General features: G+C 37.3%; 2 protein-coding genes across 2 annotated transcripts in view; one reads left to right on the top strand and one right to left on the bottom strand.

The window, feature by feature from the left end:
* The first annotated feature begins 9,216 nt into the window (after positions 1-9,216).
* Positions 9,217-11,678, top strand: LOC133984902 (ubiquitin-ribosomal protein eL40 fusion protein). Its single transcript, XM_062424405.1, has 5 exons — positions 9,217-9,277; positions 9,719-9,830; positions 10,717-10,803; positions 11,020-11,122; positions 11,524-11,678. Exons 2-5 carry the CDS (start codon positions 9,728-9,730, stop codon positions 11,615-11,617), a joined length of 387 nt encoding a protein of 128 aa, XP_062280389.1. The 5' UTR covers positions 9,217-9,277; positions 9,719-9,727; the 3' UTR covers positions 11,618-11,678.
* A 913-nt stretch (positions 11,679-12,591) lies between these two features.
* The window catches only part of LOC133984891 (homer protein homolog 3-like), a 57,072-nt gene continuing 46,001 nt past the window's right edge, over positions 12,592-23,662 (bottom strand). Inside the window, exons 8-10 of the mRNA XM_062424392.1 lie at positions 19,690-19,800; positions 18,522-18,602; positions 12,592-16,310 (exon numbers count right to left, since the gene is read on the bottom strand). Of these exons, the coding sequence (XP_062280376.1) occupies positions 16,125-16,310; positions 18,522-18,602; positions 19,690-19,800 (378 nt within the window). The 3' untranslated portion in view covers positions 12,592-16,124. The remainder of the gene's footprint in view (positions 16,311-18,521; positions 18,603-19,689; positions 19,801-23,662) is intronic.

The following is a 23,662-nucleotide window of genomic DNA, read 5'->3' as shown; positions in this document are numbered from 1 at the left end:
AAGAGACGGCCATATAAAGCTATAAAGCTATTGAGATTGCATAAAAGGGCGTACTAACTTTTTTGTTGTTGTAAAAAACAGACTTCTACCTTGATATTTTGTTTACGTGGCAGCATTAAGCTTTTATTTTGAAGGCAGGGTCAGTTAATTTGTGACAGTGCGTGTTCTCTAGTTAAAAACATAGTCTATGGTTAAAACTAATGCTTGTTGTGTATTTTTTCTCTCTTTTTGCAAATGGAAAAGCGACAATGGTGTGCAAAATGCACAGAGCAAGTGAAAAGTTCATTTGTAAAAACAGCTAAAAGCCATTCTAAAAATGAATAAACAAACACCTGTTTGATTGGTACTCCCTGGAGTTCACACAACACACACACACACGCACACACACACACACACGCAAACTGTTAGTAAAATATGGTTTCTCTGTTTGGGTTTTTTTGGTCCCCTGCCTCAGAAATGGAAAGAGTCACCCTATAATGCTACGTTTCTGACATGATCACATCACTAAAATTATTTTAAGTTTTCCTAATTAATAATAAGGTATCACCATTATGAATAAAATCACAATCACTGCACTAGGTATACCTGGAATTCAGTTCAAGCTTACTTTACTTTCAGGCATGTCTTATCAATAGATGAATCCCTATAATATCTCTACATTGCTTTCATATAGTTGTAGTATGATGTAGCAATAGTTTTGCTGGGATATTTGCATGTGTCCTGCTCAAATGTCTACAACAGTATCCTTTTAAATTTGCAAGGTCATGCATTTTATTCAGCAGATTGTCCTTGAGCATATATTGTGTCAGTTGACCATATCTACAAAAATGAATCATAAAAACATGAGTTTTGTTAATTTTACACATTTCCTTCATTCCATGATCTTTAATTAAAATGTCTCGCTGACAATTTAGTCTATAATTGGCATGTGTCTTGATGCATCTGAAATAAACAAGAGCTGCCTTGGTTTAGTCTGGAGTTTAATTTGGTATCTAACCATGGTCTTGTAGCTGTACACCTTGGACCTGAACCTGGAATTGTTGGCCAGCTAACATTCTAGCCTGTACCTGGACTGCTGCTGTTTGACCAGGTTGATGAACCCCAGATTCAGTGTATTTACATCTGCTTGTCTGCCAACTTTTTTTTATCAGCAGAGCCTGCATCTCAGGTTCAAGGCTGTGTTATTGCAACAACATAGATTGTTTTCACAGGTTTGTGGTCAATCATGCTTGAAGGAGCGGATGAGAATCTTTCTACGAATCAGACGCTAACCTTCTTCTCAGCAGCTAGCGTTGACAGTGTAAACAGGGTGGAAGTAGGACAGTGAAGTCAGTGAATGCTTCCCTCTCTGGCCTAAATATTACAGGCGAGTTTAAGGTTTATGTTTAAGCCACCCGACTGCTAAGGCTGCACTTGCACGTTCCTTCAATATTTCACACTCTAATGACCCCTATGCTGCTCTGGGTAACAGTTTATTCATTTATCAGCCCAGTAAAATTAGCCCATGAGCATTCATCTGCAGTGCGTTGGAAAACACATGACACAGAGGGATGATGTGACTTTGGTTGGATGCATGCTCAAAATTAAAAGTTATTACGAGCACAAATGGGCTGGAAGACTCAAGATCAGCCTTCAAATTCTACATGTAAACACAACAACATTGCACCTGTTTTCTGTGGGTCGTTGAAAATAATTCTGGGAAATGTAGGAAACATTTAACTAGAGAAATACCAGAGAAGTTCACAACATAGGATTTTGTTAACACCCTCAAAAAACAGCAGTGTGTGTATACTGTCCCATTTAAGCCACCTCTGAAAAAAATGTTTAATGGCCAGGCTTTAGTGCTTGTAGAAACATATTTTATTCTAGTGATAATTCACTTTTAAGTCTGTTGTTTTTCACAAATGATTTTTGGTTTTCACAAATCAAACTAAAACTGGGGTTTCTGCCTAATTTGAATAAAATAATGCCATGCTGAGACCATAAAATTAACCGAACTGCCAGCTGAGCACAACATGGTCTTTGTACTATTCATTAATGTCTGAGTTTTAGCGTTTTGTTGCATATAATTTGTTAGTGTTTTATTATCTGTCCAACAATTGTACACAGATTCCCTTTTTTTAAAGTGCAATACAGAACCTGACTGACTACATCGAGAGCATTTCAAATATATGCAGTATACTGTGTTTTGAAATATTTTGAAATGTTTATCTGAACACGATTCTTGACATCTCGCATATGTTCTCAGGAGCTGCACAAGAGTCACTGAACAAGATTCTCAGTCACTGCATGACAATATGAGAGGATAACTGTTTGCAGCCATCAGGCTGCAATATCAAAGGTTTGGCTGTGTAGGCTTCCCTGTGGGTGGTGCTGTAATGCTGATGGCCCAATGGTAACCTGATGTTGCTCTATGTGATAAACAGAGAGAGAAAAAAAAATCTAATTATGATATAATATTATGCTGAGTAAAAGTGTACAAAGAGAAGGAGAGTCTATACATATGTGTGGACACAACAAGTCCACTTGCTCAGGAGCATCAGCTGTCAAATTATTTATAGTTTAATTTAACCAACTTTTAAATGGAATTTTATGATCTCTTACCCTCTGCTGTGACGGAAAAGGTGCCTCTCTACAGGTCTTCTTTGGCAGGAAGTCAATATCAGTGGTGCTGAAGTTCACTCCATGTTCAACTAAACAAATTAAACATATTTAATATCTACACGTACCTCTAATTACAAACACACAAATTCAACCAATCCATCACCTGGTCCACTCAGTATGTTGCTTGGCAGCTGGGTGGCTGGTTTGGGCCGCTCTCCATCCCTTTTGAAGTAGTGTTCTGTGGTCGTGGTAGTGTAGTAAAGACCTGACAGACGAGGTGGGCTGAACTGCACGTTGCTTTTGGTCATCATGTCAGCCCCGGTTACATGTACTGGAAGCTGTGTGTGGTTCTGCTACAAATATGAACATAGTCAGCATGATTACATTTGACACTGTAAAATCCCTGCACAAAATTTTGACAAAACAAACTCCAACAAAATGTACTCCAAAGTCCATAAAAAATTATGAAAAGAAAGCATAAATGAACCTAAATTGGAAATTAATGGGTTTACTCTACATTAAGCAGCAGTAACATTATCAAGACTCACAGAACAAAGTGCCTCACTCAAACAATAGCTGACTCTTACAGTGTTCTTTGGGGAAAAACATGCTATACTTTAACATTTTGGGAGCAATTTATGTATAACTCTGGAAAACAAAGTTTTCTATTGCCAGAAATATCTGAATTTGTTGTCCTTGAATTACATAATGCAGGTGAGGAAGGACATTACATATCTCACATTAGAGAAGGAGTTTCTGTTTGTGGTGACTGACATCCTCTCTTTGTTGCGCCCCATATCAGTGTCGCCTTCAGGTACAGAGCTAAAATTTCGGTCCCTCCTTGTCAGCACAACTGGATCTTCTGGGAAATGAACCACACAGACTCGATAAATTAATGAACCAGTGTTTTATCTGTAGCTAAATTCTTTGTCATCCTAGCCTGTTTATAATGAAGGTAATATAAAAAGACTTAGTGGTGAAATTGTGAACAAGTAAGAGAGCTTAATGTCGTTAGGGTTTTTTCTATTATGGGAATGTGATGCACAGAAACAACACAACAAACACACAAGGCACTGAAGCTGTGAGTGACGATTAAAATTAAACAGTTAAATAAAAATTAACCCCTAAACTCCAGTGAAGAATTCAGAATGGGACTTTCAAGAGTTATATCTGCCTTGTCAGTATACAAAGATGAAAACTCAGAGAAAGAAACCTGTCTCAACATAAAAACTGAAAACTCTCACCCAGCTTGTGGTAACAAAAGGTTTCTCTGGCTGTAGACGACCATGGGTCCTTGGAGAAATTTCCAAGGTTGAGCTTCAAACGCTCTTTCATCACTGGTGGTCTGTATCAAAAAATGCAGTTTCCATAATGCTTTCATTACATTCATGTGTGTAGAAATCTACTCAACATTGCATGTGAGCCTTAAACCCTCCCACGTGTTTCACACCAGGCAACCAACATGCAGTGAGACCAAGACAGGTCACACATCTGATGGCCATACAGCCATAGTTTCCTCTACTGTTTGACTTCTCTGTGTATGGGATGTAAACTGCGTCACATGTAGTTTTTTCCAGTGAAGCAGAAAAGCTGAAGACCTGAAGCTGACCTGCAGACAGTGGGCTGGCTGAACGACACAGCATGGGTTGTCTCTCTCTCTACAATCTTCTCAGGGTTACCCATAGCCACTGAGGAGGAGTGCTGAAGAAAGACACCATAAAAACAGTCACAGTGTTATGCTAATAACATGGAAATCGTCCTAAAAAGGTCAGTACCCCTGTCACTCTTGTGTCAACTTAAAGCTGATGATGCAGGTGCTCCTCCTTGTCATAGTGTGTAGCATACACTGCAGAGCATAAAGCAGCTCAGCCTGCACTTTACCTTGACCTGAGTCAGTCAGTCAGAAAAAAAATGGCTGCTGTGTTGTTAAAAATGCTTCATAGCTGTCATGGTATTTTCATTTTTTAAACAGATCAGATTAGGATTGATCCTAAATCTACTCAATGTGTCATGATTTAACCAGTATTATTATGAGATGTAAAACAATAAGAAAATAAAAATCTACATTTTGGGCCAGAGGCATAATTCTAAAAGGTCAATCAATAACAGTTTAGACTATGTCTTCTCAGCTATATTGTGTTTGTATGTAATTAGTACCAGTGGTAGTAGTGGTGGTATTCCGAATTTTTTTCAATTTAAAAGACCAGTGATAAAGCAGTTCAAAACATATCTAGGGTTAGGGTAGAGTTAGGTTATAATAATAATAATGTAAAAAAAAACATCAGCTGCTGATATTTTGTTTTTAATTTTGTAGAACTAGGTTGAGCTACTTTATCTTGTTCTATACACTGCTGGGTGGTTGAATCTATGAAAGCTAATTATATTTTATGCTGATCATATGTTTTGAAAGTAAAAACTTAATCTTCAAAGAAACTAGGACAGCAGTTGTGGAGAATATTGAACCGGAGATACAAAGTAGGAGAAAAAGTGAACATTTGTGAGATTATTTTTAACAGTTTCCCTTGAGACTCTGGAGGTTTTCATTCCAGCCATGCAGTATTTAATTGGAATAAAATTATGATGGCTCAAAACCAAAACCTGCTGCTGCTGCTCCTGCTGTGTTACCTTTTCCACAGGTTGAACAGGTCTGCTCCAGGCTCCCTGGAAGGTGTTGTTGTAGTGGGAGAGAAAACCGCTTTCACGCCTGTCCCCTTTTATAGTGGGAAAGCCCTCTACTACAGAGAAACACACACTTTCTCATTTATAAATTTAAACACAATTTTCTGCAGGGTTGAGACATGAACCCTCACACAGATTCCTTCACTGTTATTGATTACAAGGCAATGATGTTGCACGGTAAGTCTGACATCTTTTTAGCATGTTTACCCAAAATTTGAGAGTCAGTTCTTATCCAAATTTGATGAATATTTATATTAATCTTATATGGCTTAACACTGATCCCATAATCGAATATGGTTATACCCTTTTAATCAGAAAATGCAGGAAAAAAATATGAACAAAAGTACGAATGCTGTCACTAACCTAGATGTTTGACCGTGGGTTTTATAGGAGGAGAGCCATTCTTCGGGGGGTAGGAGTCTTTCTGGATGCTTTCTGGAAACTGTTCCACTTGCTGCATCGTCTTGATGGCCAGTGATGGTTGGATGGAGGCAGAGGGGGGCTGGAAGGGCCTGGGCTGAAAAGTCTGGGACTGGGTGGTGAGGAAGCCAACTTCACCATGGTCTCTTTGCATCTTGAAGTTGGTGTAAAGCTTGGCCCAGCTCGGTGTGCGGGTGATCTGTGGCAATGGGTGACGCTGGTAGGACACCATCGCCTCTGTCAGGTACTCTTTGATGTACCTTAAGTCCTTGTGGTCCACCTGGGCTGGGCTGGGATGACTAACAGGATCTGCCTTCTTGGAACAAACAGGCTGGAAGTGCTCCTTGAAACTAGTTGAGAAGGCTTTTGGATTGTTCCTGTCCAGAAATGGGATGTTGGTAGACAGGAAGGAGTCCTTGCCCACAGGACGGGCTGGAATCAGTGTTTTCACCACTGCAGTCATGTTGGAAACCAGCGGTGTCCTGCTCACATTTACTGTGTGGTTAAGCCACACTAGCCATAATCTTCTTCTGAAGCAGGTGAAAAATGCTACAATGCCTCACCATGGAAACCTCTGTGCTGTGGAACATGATGATGTTGATACTGTTGCTGCTCCTGCAGAGAAACAAATGCATGACATGGTGTCCTATTACCAGGCCGTATGCAATGAATGAATGTCAACTATTCACTTGTAGCATTCTACAGCAAGAAAATCTACAAAAAGCAACACCCGCTGAACAAACTAAAGAAAAATCTTTTTCTTACTGAGGATCTTTAAATCTGCACAACCTTTCTTTACTGGTGTTAGAAAAAGACAGAATTGGCTCCCACTACCCCTTAACAACTTATTAAATATTTGGAATGGACGTACTTTGCTCATTCAAGAGTCTTATGTATAATTCAGCATTACCTTGGATACAATTACAATATCAAATACTAAAGAAATTACCTGATTCTCACTCCTTTTGTGTTTACAACAAAGTATCAGCATTAATAATCTAATTCTATCAAAGGCAGTACCTTTCAATTTTTAAAAAAAGCACAATCCTTTTTAATTTTTATTATTATTATTATATTCCCCTCTTGATGTGTTGGTCAGTCTTTGTGGGTGGGATGCAGATGCAAATGTTGGTATATTTTGCAATCTATATTATATGTATATTATGCAAATATAATATAATACAATAAGAAACATTTGAATAAACCATGTATACACATAACAGCACATCAGAAGAAAGTTTTGGTTTGGTTCTTGCTCTTAAAATACATGTAATGCATCCATAAAATATAAAATACATACGATTTAATCTAATGTTTCACTGTATTTGCTTGTTACACGTTGCACAAATTCACACATTATGCTGACGTGCACATGCATGTTCACCATGATGTGGCTCAGAATCACTTCCATCATTGTAACAGCAGGTGTCAGTCAAACTTCATTATAGAGCAGTAACCATATCTATTATGAGTCTTTTAAAAGTGACAAAATAATGCCAACTGGCAAATCATCAGATGTGCTCAAAACTCAAAGTGTGATTCATCATCTGTTTTTCTGAATCACTGCATTGAGGTATTTAATTTGGCAGAAGTTGCTTCATCTGTCAACTTTTAATAAAGTGAGTCACAGCACACTGTTGCCTTCCTCAGCCTGAATGCTGAATCATACGCTGAATTGAGTGGTCTTGATCTTGAATTGTAAATTCAATCAATCAATCAATCAATCAATCAATCAATCAATCAATCAATCAATCAATCAATCCATCCATCCATCCATCCATCAATCAATCAATCGTGTCGATGTTATTATAATTTGCCATATATCCCGAAACATTCCTTATGTATGTTCATATGTCTCTTCATACCATCGATTATAACATATATGTTGTAATAGATTAACACACAACACTAAATATAAAATAAAGTTAATGGACAATTTCAATTGCCCTTTTTTTGTATTAATAAAAGTATCATATACAAATATTCAGGTAGCCTAAATAATATCAACACATACAAATAAAATACGACACAAAAATGCACATGAAGAACATAAACTGAAAATATTAAAAGACATCTACATAAAAATAAAAAACAGGAGTGCACACATACACAAATATAAATATATTAAGCCAGATGTTTTAGGGGGGAAACTTGCATAATGTTTCAATTTAGTTAGCCAACGTTTTTGTTTTTTAGTAACCTGTCATATAAAGAGAAATCAGTTGAGTCAGTATGAGAAAAAGTTACTTAAGAGAGCTTAAGTAGTGATTTAGAGAAATTGTTTGTAAATAAAAAACTTTGCAAATAGAAGAGCGCCATCATCTGGATTATCATGGTAACAAATGATATGTTTAAAAGAGTAGACAGCAGCTTTGAAAAAGTGAGACTCTAGAGCTGTCCAAAATATCTGAGATATTTCACAATCAAAAAATATGTGAGAAATGGTTTCTCTATTATGTTTACAGAAGGTACAATAAATAGCAATGTCTGTAAACCTAGCAATAAGACAATTAGCAGGGTATATTTTATGTAACATTTTGAAATGTAATTCCTTAACCTTATTTGAAATACAGTACTAACAAGGCAAAAGCCTCCAGCTCATGTTCTCAACATGAGACCTCCAGAAAAACTTACCCTCAATTTTATGAAATTGAAATTTTTGGCAAATATTCATAGTTACAATTTATATTTGTTAGTTCAATTCCATTCAACATCAATAAAGGCTGTGGTATATTATTCTCACCATAACTAAATTGGCTTTTCACAAGGTGGATTCATTAATTTGGAATTGCACAATAGGAATTAACTGCTCTGAAAGTAAACTGTGTACGGACATAAACAGTTCAAAGGACAGCATATTACCAAATTCATCAAAAAGATTAGGAATATGAATTATATGTCTTTGGAAAGAAAGAAATATTCTGATAATACTAATTTCAACAAACTTTAAGTAATTACCCTTGCATTTATTAATAGATTTAGCACATTTCTGATTCAATATTGTTATGACAAAGTTCATAAGATGTTTTTTGTTTTTGTTTTGTTTGGAATGGAGTGATGGTGTATATTGGTGAGGACCTATGGGATGTTTGTGGGGATTGTTTATTGTTTTTGGTGATGTTGGGTAATGGCTGCAGACAAATTGGGAAATAGGCAATCATATGCATTTTTACTTTATAACTTATATTACTTATTCTTTCTGTAAGTGTACGGTCTGCCTTGTGTTGCCTGTGTAACCTCCATTTGGAAAATGAAACAAAAAAATTGGTCACAAAAAAAGTGCAACAGACCCCAATATTCATGAACTTACCAATCAGAAAGTTTGTGGTGTAATTTTTATGTAGGATTTTGAAGTGTATTTCTTTAACCTTGTTTGTGATACACCTCTTATAATGCAAAAGCCAAGCCCTTTCCCTATGATACATAACATTAGTCACATGTTAAAAACATAATATGCCGTATATATGGATCTGTGTCGTAATTATATCTCTATGGAAACCCAAAAGAAGGAAGTGACGTACTGCAGCGTTAGCCTCTTCCGCTCTCTTTTCGTTGAGGCTCAGCTAGTGGCCGGGTGGGTACACGTTTCGTCCAGTACCTATTTACCCATTTAAATTGAAAACCGAGGTGTTAATTGTGATTAAAACACCATATTGTTCGTCGTAACACTGTAGTATCTCTATACAGAGTGTCAGAGGGTTATTTATGTGAGTGAAAATGGGAGATAATTGTAATTGAGCTCCACGCTAGCGATACGCATGTGGCGAGGCCCTGAACAGTCCGCTTTGCGCCGAGTTTAGCTCACAACTTTACTGACTTCCAGTCTGCACACGGTCAATATAACTGTTCACAAAGAATTGAAATCTCATTTTTATCTATTTGTATTGATAAATGTTTGATTTGTCTGTGTCGTTAATGTCGGTGTGTTATGTAAAATGCGGCCCGTCACCGTGTGTTCGGTGAGCTAGCTGCGCGGCTAAACTCGGCACTGAAGTCTCACTTTTCTCTCCAACAGCCTGCAATCATGCAGATCTTCGTGAAGACGTTGACGGGGAAGACCATCACCCTCGAGGTTGAGCCCAGCGATACTATCGAAAATGTCAAGGCTAAGATCCAGGACAAGGAAGGTGAGCCATCATGTAAAACACTTTAAGTGCTAGGAGTCTTGACAGATAGTCCGCAGCTTAGACTTGTGCTGTCATGACAAAGATAAAAAAAAAAAAAAGTCTTTGTAAGTGTTCCTTTAAATGTTTAACATGTCTAACTGAAGGATGAGTGTTAAAATGATATTTTGCTCAAGGCTCACCCCACTAAATTTTAATTAATGGAGACTGGGATCTTTGCTCCTAAATTGGTGGGTATCATCAGATCATAGATTTTTTTTAATGTTACATTTCCAATTCTGCCATCTGTAAGCAGACACAAGTTTGTAAGTTCGTAGGCATTTTGAAAATATGGAAATTAGAGCTTGACCAATACTGGATTTCTGGTGCATATAGCGATATTAGGGAGTAAAAAATTCGAAAATATCGAAATATTGGCCGTTTAATCTTGTATATACAGAATATGTATATAAAGCACACATTTTATGCAATGTGGTTATCAAACACATGTGATAAAGATATGTAATGCAGACAGTTTTTTTTTTTTTTTTAAATAGTTTAACAGTGCACTGAAACGGTAAACTTCACTGGAAATGTAATCATTATAAATTCCTATAAATAATAATATACAAAATATGTGCGTATATATCAAACATGAATTAAGAAAAAGGCTCAAATATACATAAAACGATGCCTGTATAACTTAAAGTTGGTGCATATCAGACAACATATGCCAATGTCAATATATCTGTGATAAGCTACTATCGGCTGATAATATCAGCTGACTAATACATTCTTACTCTAGTTTGACATGTCTCATCTTTTTCTTACAGTTGTACATCAATAAAAGTTATTGTTCAACCTCCATAATGTAAGTGTAAGTGGGTTAATAATGTTGTTGTGTTTGCAGGAATTCCCCCTGATCAGCAGCGTCTGATTTTCGCCGGCAAACAGCTGGAGGATGGACGCACACTTTCTGACTACAACATCCAGAAAGGTAACAGATATCAAGTTTAATGTCAGAGCTGTTGTGTGATTAATAGCCTGACTTAATGCAACTTATCTTGAGGGAAAAACACTTGAAAATGTTTATAAAAGAGAGACATCACATAAACTCAAGTCAAAGTTTATTTCCAATACTCCAATACTGTCTGTTGCTTTGTATGTTGACTGAGTTTGAGATAAACATCAAGGCATCATAACTATTCACCAGAATCCACCCTGCATCTGGTCCTCCGTCTGCGTGGTGGCATCATTGAGCCTTCTCTGAGGCAGCTGGCCCAGAAGTACAACTGCGACAAGATGATCTGCCGCAAGTAAGTCCTGGATACAATCCGATCAGTTTTTTTTTATGGTACCGTTTTTGTTTGAAAGGGCTGAATTGGAGATACCACTCTAAAAGGCACCACCGGCAGTGAGGTTTGGTAAGCCTGGATTTTAGTAAAGTATGTTGTTAATCTAAAAAGGCCAGGCTACTCAAACTAAAACTAGACAAAGAGGCATAGTTATTGTAATGTTTTCTTGATGTTATGGTTCATACCGTAGCTGTGTGCAGTTATATGCTGGAAGTGTCTCACACAATTTAGTTGTAATCTAAAATGTTATTGCTGATCCTCAGATGTAACTTGAAGTTGTGACCCATATGTTGTCTCTTTTCAGGATTTTAATGTTGGTTTTATTTTTTATAGCATTCATTTCTGATGTTTTTGTTTTTCAGGTGCTATGCCCGTCTGCACCCACGTGCTGTTAACTGCCGCAAGAAGAAGTGTGGACACACCAACAACTTGCGCCCCAAGAAGAAGCTGAAGTAGATATTTCGGCTGAGTTGGCTCTACATGCCATTTTTGTGTTAAAATAAATGTAAGAAAACTCTACTGTGTCCGATTTGATTGATTCAGAGGAGCACATACACAGCAGGAAGAAATAGTGAATTTTTGGCCTAATTTGAACTCGCAGGGTTGCATTAAACGGTTGTGAGGTTGTTCAGTACACTTTAATAACAAGAAACGGTAAACCAACCGAAACCAAATGAAACTGGTACAATAAACTCTTGTTAGTTTCCTGTATGTACCTAAATTAATATGAAATATATTCATGAGAAGAGTTTGTTAAATAGAGCCAGAAGTCAGTTCAATGAATTATCTCAGTAAACCTGCCTCCTGGAACAGGACCCAGTTGAGACCAGTAGGCGCTTTCAAAAACCCAATGGGCACAGTGACTGCCAGTTGGACGTGGTTTGTTCTTCATTTTAATATGGCACAACAGCACACTGCTTGTGCTGGTCTAAATCAATTGCACAGCGTAGCACATTAACAAAATACCACACAGTCCCAAGAGCATCATTGATAATATAGACTAAAATGTACCTCACATAGCTTTTAGGCCTGAGTCCAAATGGAAAAGTTACTGTTTTTAACACTAAAAGCTGTGAAAATATTTTACTGCAGTATTTACACCACCTGCTGTTAACAGCTTTTGCCACTACATGGCAGGTGGCACAGCCAAGTGGAGCACAATCATTGTCTTATAGAAATTTACACCAAGATTTGTCAACCTAAAAGCCTGATGTACAGAGCTAGTTCAGACTGACCCATCATTATTTTCATTTGTGGCTCACGTGTTGAATGTCAAAATCTTTTAATTCAGTCTAAACTAGAACAGCTGGGAAAAATATTAAATCATGAAAAGTTTCATATGCAAACTAGGAATACTTGATGAGAAAAACATTGAGCTTCTCCCCCTCCGAGCCCACAAAGAACACAGCAGTGACTTTGCATGACAGAGTTTTAATGTTAAACAGTTCTATACAAATATAAGGAACTCCTATCACATTGTCAAATCCCATACAAACACCTATCTTCAAACTCATTAATTGTTGTGAAAAATCTAAAATGTGGCCTTGAACTGACCAACACCAGTCGACAGTTTTCCTCTCATCTGTACCAATACTTCAATGAAACCTGAACTAAATTAAGTATTCTGAGGTATTTTGAGTCTTACTGAAAGGTGTAATGATTTGGACACTGAGCAATCATGAGCAACAAACTTAATTTTGATAATCTGATGGAGATGAAGTTCAGCATCGTACAGGCGGCTTGTTAATTCCAGTTGATGTGGCTTGAGCGTGACAGGTGTGTCTTTGGTACTCCATTCTCTCATGTGGTTAGCAACAGTTTTGTTTTAAAAAGGCCTTATTCCAGTGTATTTAAAGAGTCCATCTTCATATATTCAGTTAATTTTAGGGACTTTTATAACTTGGTATATCCAGTCTACCTAAACTATCTAACCTCTGCTCCAGTTGGTGACTTTCAACAACTTAATTGATCCTTGAAGACAATCCGTCTCCTCTGTTGCCAAGCAGAACCCCTCCATGGGTAGCTATGGGATCAGAGTTGAGTCCTGGTTTTTCAGGTGAAGGATAGTCTCCCTGTACCACTCTCTGTGCATATAAGACCCATTCATCATGCATTAACAGTGCTATTGTGCGGTAATTATACACTGGAATAAGGCCACTGTAAGAGTTTCTGACATCAGCCGTGTGGAGCCCATGCTGAGGAGCGGTTGGCCTCTGCATTTTCTTTATGCTTGATAAAAGGCGGGTAGAATCTGTCATTAAAATGTTGTTAAAATGGATGAAAGAAAGGCTTTGCAGAGGTCTCATTACCTACAAATTACTGGAAACAACTATGAACAAAGCGTCTATGCTAGAAACTTTATTGCTAATTCAGTGATGCTTGCATGTAGCAGCTGAGTCCAGAACTGCCAGATGGTGCAATAACTTGTCAAAGTGATGAAACGTCAGTCTTTCTGGACTGAAAGTACAGTAAAACCTCTTAATGTAACATATAGCTACATAACACCGTAACATATTATTACTAAAGGTTATTGGGGCTCCTGATGTAATCATTTTGGCTACTTTTGCAAATCTTGTAAGAAAAAATGTAATTCAAGCTGTCATGCAATTACAAATATTACAAACCTTATAAAGTCATAAATTCAGCTTAATATAATTATCTGGTAGTTTATTACATGACCAGATTTTATTATGACCTATCTGAGTCACATTTTGACATGTTATTATGACGCTGGCAGTTACTGCTGCATCAGCTGCAAAAGTCTGCACCTTATTTGTACCTATATTACTGTTATATGAAGAAATCAATAACTCATCAGGGGGCCAGAAGCAGAGATCAATAGATAATGTGCATCAGAAGTTTACATACAAAGCTGACAGACAAGTTAATTAAGTACCCATTTACTAAAACTACTGCAGTTGTGCTTTTTAACTTGAGCAGTCTGAGGTCGCTCGCTGCTAAGAAATGTGCGCGCACACACACACACACACACACACACACACACACACACACACACACACACACACACACACACACACACACACACACACACACACACACACACACACACACACACACACACACACACACACACACACACACACACACACACACAGCCTCCCATTCCTTGGCAAGAACGGGACTTCTGCAGAGCTCATGCAGTGCTCTCATAGTGATCTATGCTCTGCGGCTTCGCTGAGCCTCTCTCTATGCTTATTATTACTATTATGGTAAATGATAGTGTTGCATAACACAGAGAAAGTATACAAAGTACAACTGGCTTATTCTGTGAACACTGACAAATGTAAACAAAATAAAACTTGGCACAAACATTATCAAGTGCAATCTCCCATCAGGTTGGGAGAGCAGCGTCTGTCCATATGCCACAGTGACACATCACAGCCTTCCCTTCAAATGTTGAGCTACCTGTCAAAACGGCTGGTGGAGACGACACACCTACCAGCCGCGGCTTGAATTTAGCAGCATTTTGGCTGGTAGCCATTGTTGATTTCCCATCCTGACTGCCAGCAACTCATCGATGAACATGAATAATAGAATAAGTGGTGAGAAAAAGCAGTCCTCGTCAAACAAACCAAAAAAAAGTTGTACGCTGGCGATCCTCAGAGGACAGGACAGGAGCAAGTTGTTGCATCTCTGAGTTTGTTGATGTTCTGGCTGGTGTGAGGCCAGTCCAGGCTGCTGATGGTGAACTGTAGCCGACTTTATACAGGGTTTTTGCCTCCATTTGTCCTTACCCTGACCAAACTCCAACAGGGTGCATCTCAACAGTCATTAAGCAAGGAGGACACCAAAATAGATATTATGATTTTGTAAAAGTAGACATTTTACTTACTACTGTCTTGATTTTTTATCTTCTTAGCACTGTCTCACTGTATTTGAATGAGAAAATACAAATCTAAATGCCTTATTTATACAGGCTATTAGTTTAATGTGTAATAGGCTTCTGCCAAACTACACAGCAAGAACCATTTATGGACAGTTACTTTGTTGTTTCTATTAACAAAATGTCCATAAAATGAGTTAATTAGTATAGGTATAAAATGTTATTGTCCGTAAAACTGTATCTTTAAACCATATCAAGTGCTGATGACTGCAGTAATAATCAGTGATTGACTGAGACTCCTTGTCAAAGTCATTATATTTCATTCTTTTTTAGTCTTACTCCTACTCATGCCTCTTAATCTGTTAAATTGAGAAATACACTAAGAGGGGTGGAATACCCACTCTATATTAAATAAAGATAGCACAAAAATAAGCTATAACAATTAGAATCGTTGTAAATGTCTAGTTTTGCAAAACAGCAAGTTTAAACAGATTTTTCTCCTTTCAAAGGTGCTTTGTGTATTATTGATTGTTTATTTTGAGACACTGATATAATTATCCTAGACAAGTGAGACCATCACTTTTAGCAATTTTTAGCTTTCAGCTTTTATCAGCCTCCTCTCTGCATATAGAGAGACATCAGGTCTGACTACTATAGAAATACACTGTATTGATTTCTGGCATCATAAAAAGGAGTTTTCAGTAGTCACAGATGGCATAAGAAAGAAAGACCTGGAGGAAGAATCAATTTACCCTCTGGGGTTTGGTGGAGGTCTGTGAGACAGAGCTTATAGTAATTGCGATAGAAAAACAAGTAGGAGTCATTAATCAGACCATACTGTTAACTGTTCATGATAATTATACCAGTGTTGCGACATTAATGTGACAATGAGATACAGTACAGATGGTTTATTCTGCACATAACACCTTTAAGAGGTTTCTCAGACGTGTTGTTTACCTGCACTGATCTTAAAAACAGATCCCTGAAGGTAAAGTTCTGTAAATTTCCCTCCAAATTGCTTTGATTTGTCCTCTGTTGTTGCATTAGTAAAACACAAATCAAGGCCAAATGGAGGAAACCGGCGTTGACTGTGGAGATGCAACCCTACTGCTGCTGTCGCTATTTGTCGATGAGTTTTGCCAGGCTCTGTCTCAGGTCATTCAGGTCGCAGATTTTGACGTCCAGAACCTCGATAATCTGTCGAACCTCCACCTCCACCTGATCCCGCTCCTCCCGGCTCGAGGCCAGCGTCTTTTCAGCACACTGAACCTGATCCTCCAACTCCGTGTTTCGTCTCTCCAGATCCTGTAGGCACATTCACAGTCGTTAATGCAGTTAAGTTCCAGCTGGATGTATTTCTGATATTTTCTGGCTGTATTGGTGTTTAAATTGTACATGACACCCCCTTTGTTTATTGTGACATCAGGATGCGAAACCAGCACTCTGAAATGTTTAGATTGCATTTTTTTGTAAATCACTCTGGTCAGAGAGTCTGAAAAGTACTAAATGTAAGCTTTCACTACAGTGTTTCCTGCTGGTATATTTGCCATTTCTGTCCATAAATATGCCCTGATAATAAATGTTTGAAGGGGATAAAGGACTGGCAGTAATGCACATGTACTTTCTACATTGATTTTCTTCTGCCTCAATAGTTCCTCCATCTAAATTTTAGGCAAGCAAGATGGATTGCAAGCCCTTTTATATCAAATTGGGACATTGTACACAACTATTTATAACTGCAAACGGAGTTAAATGATGACAAGTATACTTTATTTCAGTATATTTGTACTCTACATACCTAGATATTTTTTCTGTATTCAATTTCAGCATGAATGTGGCACACTTGTACACAGACTAAAATATCAACTGCATTACAGCAGCTCTGTAGTAGCATTTTGCTTAAAGGCACTTTGGCAGGTACAGTTGAGACCTGCAAGTTTGAACAACCTTTCTTAAAAGCTTGTAAATTCTTCTATTTATTGTGCCGCTGCTATCTGCAGTAAAAGTTATCTGAGAATTTCCTATTAAGCGCATTTGCTTTAAACTGTTTATACTGCAAATAGAAATGTCCAATTTCGTGCTTTACGAGATATTTCTGTATGCCAAATGCACCATTGAATAGATTATGGAATAAATTCAAGGACAGCAAAAGGTCAAATATGAATATACACAATTCACAACTGACAGCACTACTAAAAAATGATAGAGGACATAATAAAGGCTATGCAATGTGCATCAGGTATAATGTCCTGCATTAACTTTGAAATTCAAGACAATTTGTTATCTCCTTGAAATGCTTAGTCCTCCTGTACCCATTCTCTGCTGCACTGCTCTTTCACACTTTGATTTTCCATAAGTTGACTGTGAGGCCCTGAATGGAGTTTGGAGAACCGAAGACACCAGCATGGACTACAAGGAAGCTTTGAAATTAGACCATAACATAAAAAAAATTGAATATGGTGGGAAAAATAACCAGTAACATCAAAATAGACCCAAAACATTGCTGCTTTAATGATCAGAATAGAGCAGAGCAGAAATCAGTGAATTTTCTCTTTGTAAAATACTTGAAAAGAAGTGGACCGATCTGGTGGCATCTTTGCAGATGAATAAGGGTATCACAAGCATTAAGTAGCATGAAGTATCTCTTCTGTGATAGAATATAAGCTCCGATTGTTAAATAGGTGAATAGAACCAATTTGTGCTGTGCAAATTTAATATAATTCTGTTAATAAGCTGCTGAAGGGGGGGAAAAATCCCATTAACTCGGAATATTGTGCAGGATCACACTAGCTCATGAGTACAACCAACCAGTCCCTTGCCAGAAATGTACAGTTTGAGACCAAAAAGAACATTAAAGACCTGCTAAATCCCACCATTGTCTAAAGTGATAGGATTTCTTAAACGTGTAATTTCTCTCTTCTAGGGTGATGTATGGAGTAACAAACAAATCAAGGTAAAAAAACAAAAACAAAATATAGATTTTAAATACATATCACTCTCAAATTGACTGTCAGTTTACTTCATATAGACACTACATTTTAACATAATGTTTTCAGAACTTTAGTACTACTAAAACATCTCTGTCATATAAAGTGGAAAAGGTAGATTCCTAAAGATTATTTCAATGAAGAAATCATCAACTGCTTTTATTGGGAAGCAATCTAATGGTACTAGTGGTGTCTAATTTGGCCCTCTACTTGTTTGTTTTGTGTATTATTATTTTCTCTTCCTTTATATTAGTGTTTATTATTTATACAATTTTACATGCAGTATTTTTATGTAAAATTTTTGAATGATGTATATAGTTTACAGTATGTGCTCCAAAAATGATCCTGAGCCTATACATTTTTGTCAATTAAGTCCTAATGAGAAATGTGTCGTTTTTTCAGCATCAAAAGTAAAATTGGAAAGCAAGTTTTTCTGGCTGTTGGCTGCAGCGAGATGAGTCGGTATGAATACTCCAGTATAACTTTTACAGAGGAGAGAAACAATGGACTCAGCTGCTCGTCAGCTTACCTGAAGTCTCTGCATGGCTTCCTCTCTCTCTTTCTCTAGCTCACCCACATCTGTTTTCTTGCTTTGTAGATTGTCAATCTCCTGAAAACACAATAATGTCAGGCTGTCACAATGCCACATTCACATGCCTTCCCCATCCCTATGCATCCACCATCCCTGTTTATCATAACTTGGAGCATTATGGAGCAAAAAATACTTCATTCCTTTCAGAGATGTACTTCTGAAAGAAACAGCATCATTTATCATACACCAGGGTTGGTTAGATTTGGGACACCTTGATGTTCCTGGGGAGGAGAGAGGTTTGGCCCCCAGGGAAACCTATCACTGTGACCCTGTTGCCAAAAGTAGAACTTGTTTAGATGACGTGACAGATATGGTAATGTTAATGAGGCTGGAGGACAGCAGCGAGTAATATTTCACTTTGATATCCTTTTTATTCATCGAGGGAAAATGGTGTCTGGCTCAGCATGCATCTGATGGACCCTGACTTGGTGAAAACAAGCACAAAATATTCACAAGATGGTTATTTTGCACCATTAAAAGTTATATTATAGCAGGTTTGGAGACTTTTAATGTAAACCAGAAAGGTGTTAAGTCCTGAGTTCACTTAACATGTTTTGATCATCTGCATCTTGTCTCAACTTTCATTTTGTTTTGTTTTGTAAGGCTGTGGCGTGATATCAAAGCTCTATTTAGCCTGACCGAAGCAATAAATCAACAAGAAAAATTAAAGTGCCTTGAAGATTAATCAAGGCCTTTACAGAATTTTAAGGTTCAGTAAAAGCCAAAACACACAATCGGTTCTTTCATGACCATGTAAATATTTTCAACATGTCGTTAAGAAATTATATTTCGGCCAAGACAAAATCAAACTTGTTGAACCAGGAAAATCTAATTTAATGGCTTTAAGATGATTCACAGAACAAATATTCAAACTGACACTATTTTAGCTGTCCTTGCCTAAAGCAGAAAGATTAATTTTCCTGGATGTTTCCAATCTAAATTAATCCAATGGAGACTTAAGCTGAAAACAAACGTTCACTGATTGCTGGCAATACATTTGGTATGTGGTGTGCTTTGGACTGGATTCCACATGGAGCTTCCCTGCAGGATGATGGTAAATAGATTTGGACAGTGTGCAGTACAGGGAGTGAACAAGGTGTCTTGCCTGATCTTTAGCACTCAGCATGGCTTCCAGCTCCTCCAGTGAACGGCTCAGCTCCTCTTTACCCGTCTGAGCAGCAGCAGGATGCCCCAGCTGGGACTCAAGTTCTGCCACCTGAAACACACAACCACACGTACAATTAATACAGACTTAATGAGAAATGAAATGTATATGCAGCTCAAATACTTTTTACAAGATAACAAAGATTAGTAATGTACTTAGTCATAGCACTATTTTGAGATAAATGCTAACACCAGTATGCTAAAATGTTCACAGTGGCGTTCAAACATTTGCTAATTAGCACTAAACACGAAGTATTTGGTAATAAACTTTGGTTAGAAAGGTTTTTTGAGATCTTGTAAGTACTGAAAATTATTTTATAGTTTATTCTAAATGAAGTAATCAGTTGAGTTTTTATTATTGTGTCATGCATACGAAACAATATGTGATTTCTTACTAATAAGCCACCACATCACAATTTCATAATTCAGATTCAGAATTGCACAATTTCACACAATACTGCAAATAAGTCCAAATATTTATAGTTTATAGATTTAGATCTATTTAGATTATAGACTTTCAATGTCTAAAACTAAATTCATAAAAAACTAACTATATAAAACTGAAGAAATGAGAGTAAACACTAATTAAATAGTCATTCTTGCCTTCTTTTCCAGCTATGTCTTAGTTTGGTTGTAACTTGACTGGGATCTAGTAGATTTTGTGTAACACTGTACAGAGTATTTCAAAGAATAATAAAAAATTAATAAATAAATATTAAGAAATAAGTATATTTTGTGAAAAATATGGTTCCCTTCTGCGTTGGTGTCTGCTAAAAGTCAACAGCAGAATAGACCTGATCATACCACAAATTTCAACAATGCTGAAAGACTCTTTATTTTGGTCTAAAGCTGATCAGTTCAGAAATCTCGATAATGTGTTATTAGGTTTTTGCATAGTTCTTCTGAAGGATGAACATGAGAATCTGCTTGATGGAGGTAAAAAATAATCCAGAAACTCATTGTAATGAGTAGAATGATGCTTTGGGATCTCATTTAACAAATATCAAATGAAGGGTTTTTAAAAAGGTTTTATAAACATAACGTGTGGTGTAATCCAAATCCAGAGAACAACACACATGGCCTCTCACCTCCAGTGAAAAAATGGATATCAGTACAATTAGTATTAAAAGGGTTTTATATGATGGCAGCAATGTAATGCAGTAATACAGTCCCACACAAATATACACAGACCATATACAGGCACCCACACACACACACCCACACACACACACACACACCCACACACACACACACACACACACACACACACAAATACACATATTTTTTGTGATTTCTACTGATGGATATGAACAAAACCAACAGAGGGTCATCGCCTACTCGCCCACACATATCCATCCACGCACACTCACACTCTCACGCACACACACACCCAAGCACAGCTAGTGAAGCGATTTCAACAGTCAGATAGATTCAAATAGTCAGAGTGTTTCTACCAGCATCTATCATGCATCACTGTGCTGTGCAATCTGCAAAAGAATCAACAACGTTTTCTCATTCACCTCTCTTGAATCTTCATCTCCCACACTCTCTCTCTCTCTCTCTCTCTCTCTCTCTCTCTCTCTCTCTCTCTCTCTCTCTCTCTCTCTCTCTCTCTCTCTCTCTCTCTCTCTCTCTCTCTCTCTCTCTCTCTCTCTCTCTCTCTCTCTCTCTCTCTCTCTCTCTCTCTCTCTCTCTCTCTCTCACACACACACACACACATATGCATAATGTGTTTGTATGTATGCAATGTTTTAGTAAAAAAGAAAGGCTTTGCTGCCAGTGGTCATAACACTGAAAACTCGCCTTGCAGATTTCCTTAGCTGCTGGAAGGATATGACCTTGTGAAAAATTATGAAAAACATGTTTCCCGAGCTGACCCACTTCCCTGCGTTTAACATATTAATGGAAAAGCCAAAGTTTGTTGTTCACTGTGTATCGACTCAGTTATCTTTCATGTGTCTAATGCACTAATGCTGACTGTTAAGGATTAAATGATCACTTAGTTTACAATACTCGAAAACAGTATACTGTATCTTTCGCAAACTCTGAGACTAATCAGCTTAAAACAATAATCTGATTGTGCCCCAAGTGTTTACATGATATTAATAACCATTGTATGCATTGACTTAAAACTGATAAGTCTCTCACTGCATAATGTTGCATGTTTTGTAAATCTTGACTGACATGCACAGTTTGAAAAAAAAAGTGAATAAATCTACTAATGTACCACAAATCTACACAATCTGGGTTAAATGAGTTATGTGACAGTTTTCTCATTTAGACAATCAGATAAAAAGGTTTACACAACAGTCTGAATATTCTGAGCGTTGCCTTAATTGGCTTAACTGGATTATATTCGTTGTGTGCATGTCAGTGTGTACTCACATCTGTCAGAGCCTAACTTCAGACACGATTACAGCTGGCAGGTGTAACATTTGTTTGATCATTTACACTTAGGCAGTTCATCCTTTATACACAGTGGCTTATAGTCACAAGAATAACCTTAAAGTCTGCCAGTCAAGTATAAACAACAGTGAGGAGTGTAAGCATTGACATCACAGTAACAATATGAAGAGATGTAATGATTGTTTGGTTAACTGACTCGTAATTGACAGAAAAATAATCAGTATTTAAATGTTTATTGATTAGACTCAGACCTGAATTTCAATAGCCGTATTAAGACAATTACAAAGTCAGTCTACTATCACCTGAAGAATATATCAAGAATAAAAGGACTTCTGTCTCAGCAGGATTTGGAAAAACTTATCCATGCATTTATCTTCAGTAGACTCAACTATTGTAACGGCGTCTTTACAGGTCTCCCTAAAAAGTCTGTCAGACAGCTACAGCTGATTCAGAATGCTGCTGCTCAAATCCTCACTAAGTGAATATCACTCCAGTTCTCAGATCCCTACACGGTTCCTGTCTGTCAAAGACACTGCTAAATTATGAGTCATCCAGACCTCTCAGGTTGTCTGGGACAGGTCTGCTTTCTGTCCCCAGAGTCATAACTAAACATGGAGAAGCAACGTTCAGTTTTTATGCTCCACATATCTGGAATAAACTCCCAGAAGACTGCAGGTCGGCTGCAACTTTTCTGTTAGCCTATTTCTAATTTAACACTTTTAACTGTATTTAAATGTCTTGCTTTTAATGTGTTGCTTTTATGTCCTGTCTTGATGCATTTAATGTTTATGTAAAGCACTTTGAATGGCTGTGTTGTTGAAATGTGCAAATAAACTTGCCTTGCCTTGACTTGGATGAGTCACTTTATAAGTCCTTATGAATTTAAATTGAGTATCTTTGGGTTTTTTACTGTTGGTTGTAGCCTACATGATCTGTAATTTTAGTGGTCCAAACTTTTTTGGTTTTAGACCCTTTTAAAATGTATTTGTCTAATTTTGATTATTTCAACTGAAGAGCAATTTGCTTCTTATCCAGTAATTCATAAAAAAGGGCAAAGATTAGAGGAAAGTATGATAAGATAAACAACATTTTGTGAAGAAGAATTATGTGTTGCTCTTTTGTCCTATCATGTCATTGTCTCACGACCCCTAATATTTATTTTGCAAACACTTAATGCGGCCCCGAACTCTGGGTTGGGAGCCGCTGCTATAGATGAAACATTAATCAATGTGGGAAAACAATTGAAAGTTGAAGCCCCAAATATGTAGAAATACTGCTGTGTGCTTGTCCTGACAATTTGCAATACTGAAGGGCATTTCAAATAAAGCAGAAAAGGTTTTCTTTTACAGAAAAACCGGGATATGAGACCCTAACCCTTGATTTTGGTTACTATGATGTTGATGATGCAGGAATCACTGCAACCTTTGTTACTGCTTATTATTTCTTGCATTTCAGTTCACCCTGGATAACTGCATTGGCTGAATGTCTGAAATGTAAATGTATGTGTG

This window comes from Scomber scombrus, chromosome 8 (genome assembly GCF_963691925.1).
Source record: "Scomber scombrus chromosome 8, fScoSco1.1, whole genome shotgun sequence".
In the NCBI taxonomy this organism is placed as follows: Eukaryota; Metazoa; Chordata; class Actinopteri; order Scombriformes; family Scombridae; genus Scomber; species Scomber scombrus.
This window is presented reverse-complemented; position numbering and strand designations above follow the sequence as displayed.

Coding starts and splice junctions, on each gene's coding strand:
- LOC133984902 (XM_062424405.1), top strand. CDS start 9,728: ATGCAGATCTTCGTGAAGACGTTGACGGGGAAGACCATCACCCTCGAG. Junction 9,831..10,716: donor TAAGATCCAGGACAAGGAAG/GTGAGCCATCAT, acceptor TTGTGTTTGCAG/GAATTCCCCCTGATCAGCAG. Junction 10,804..11,019: donor TGACTACAACATCCAGAAAG/GTAACAGATATC, acceptor ACTATTCACCAG/AATCCACCCTGCATCTGGTC.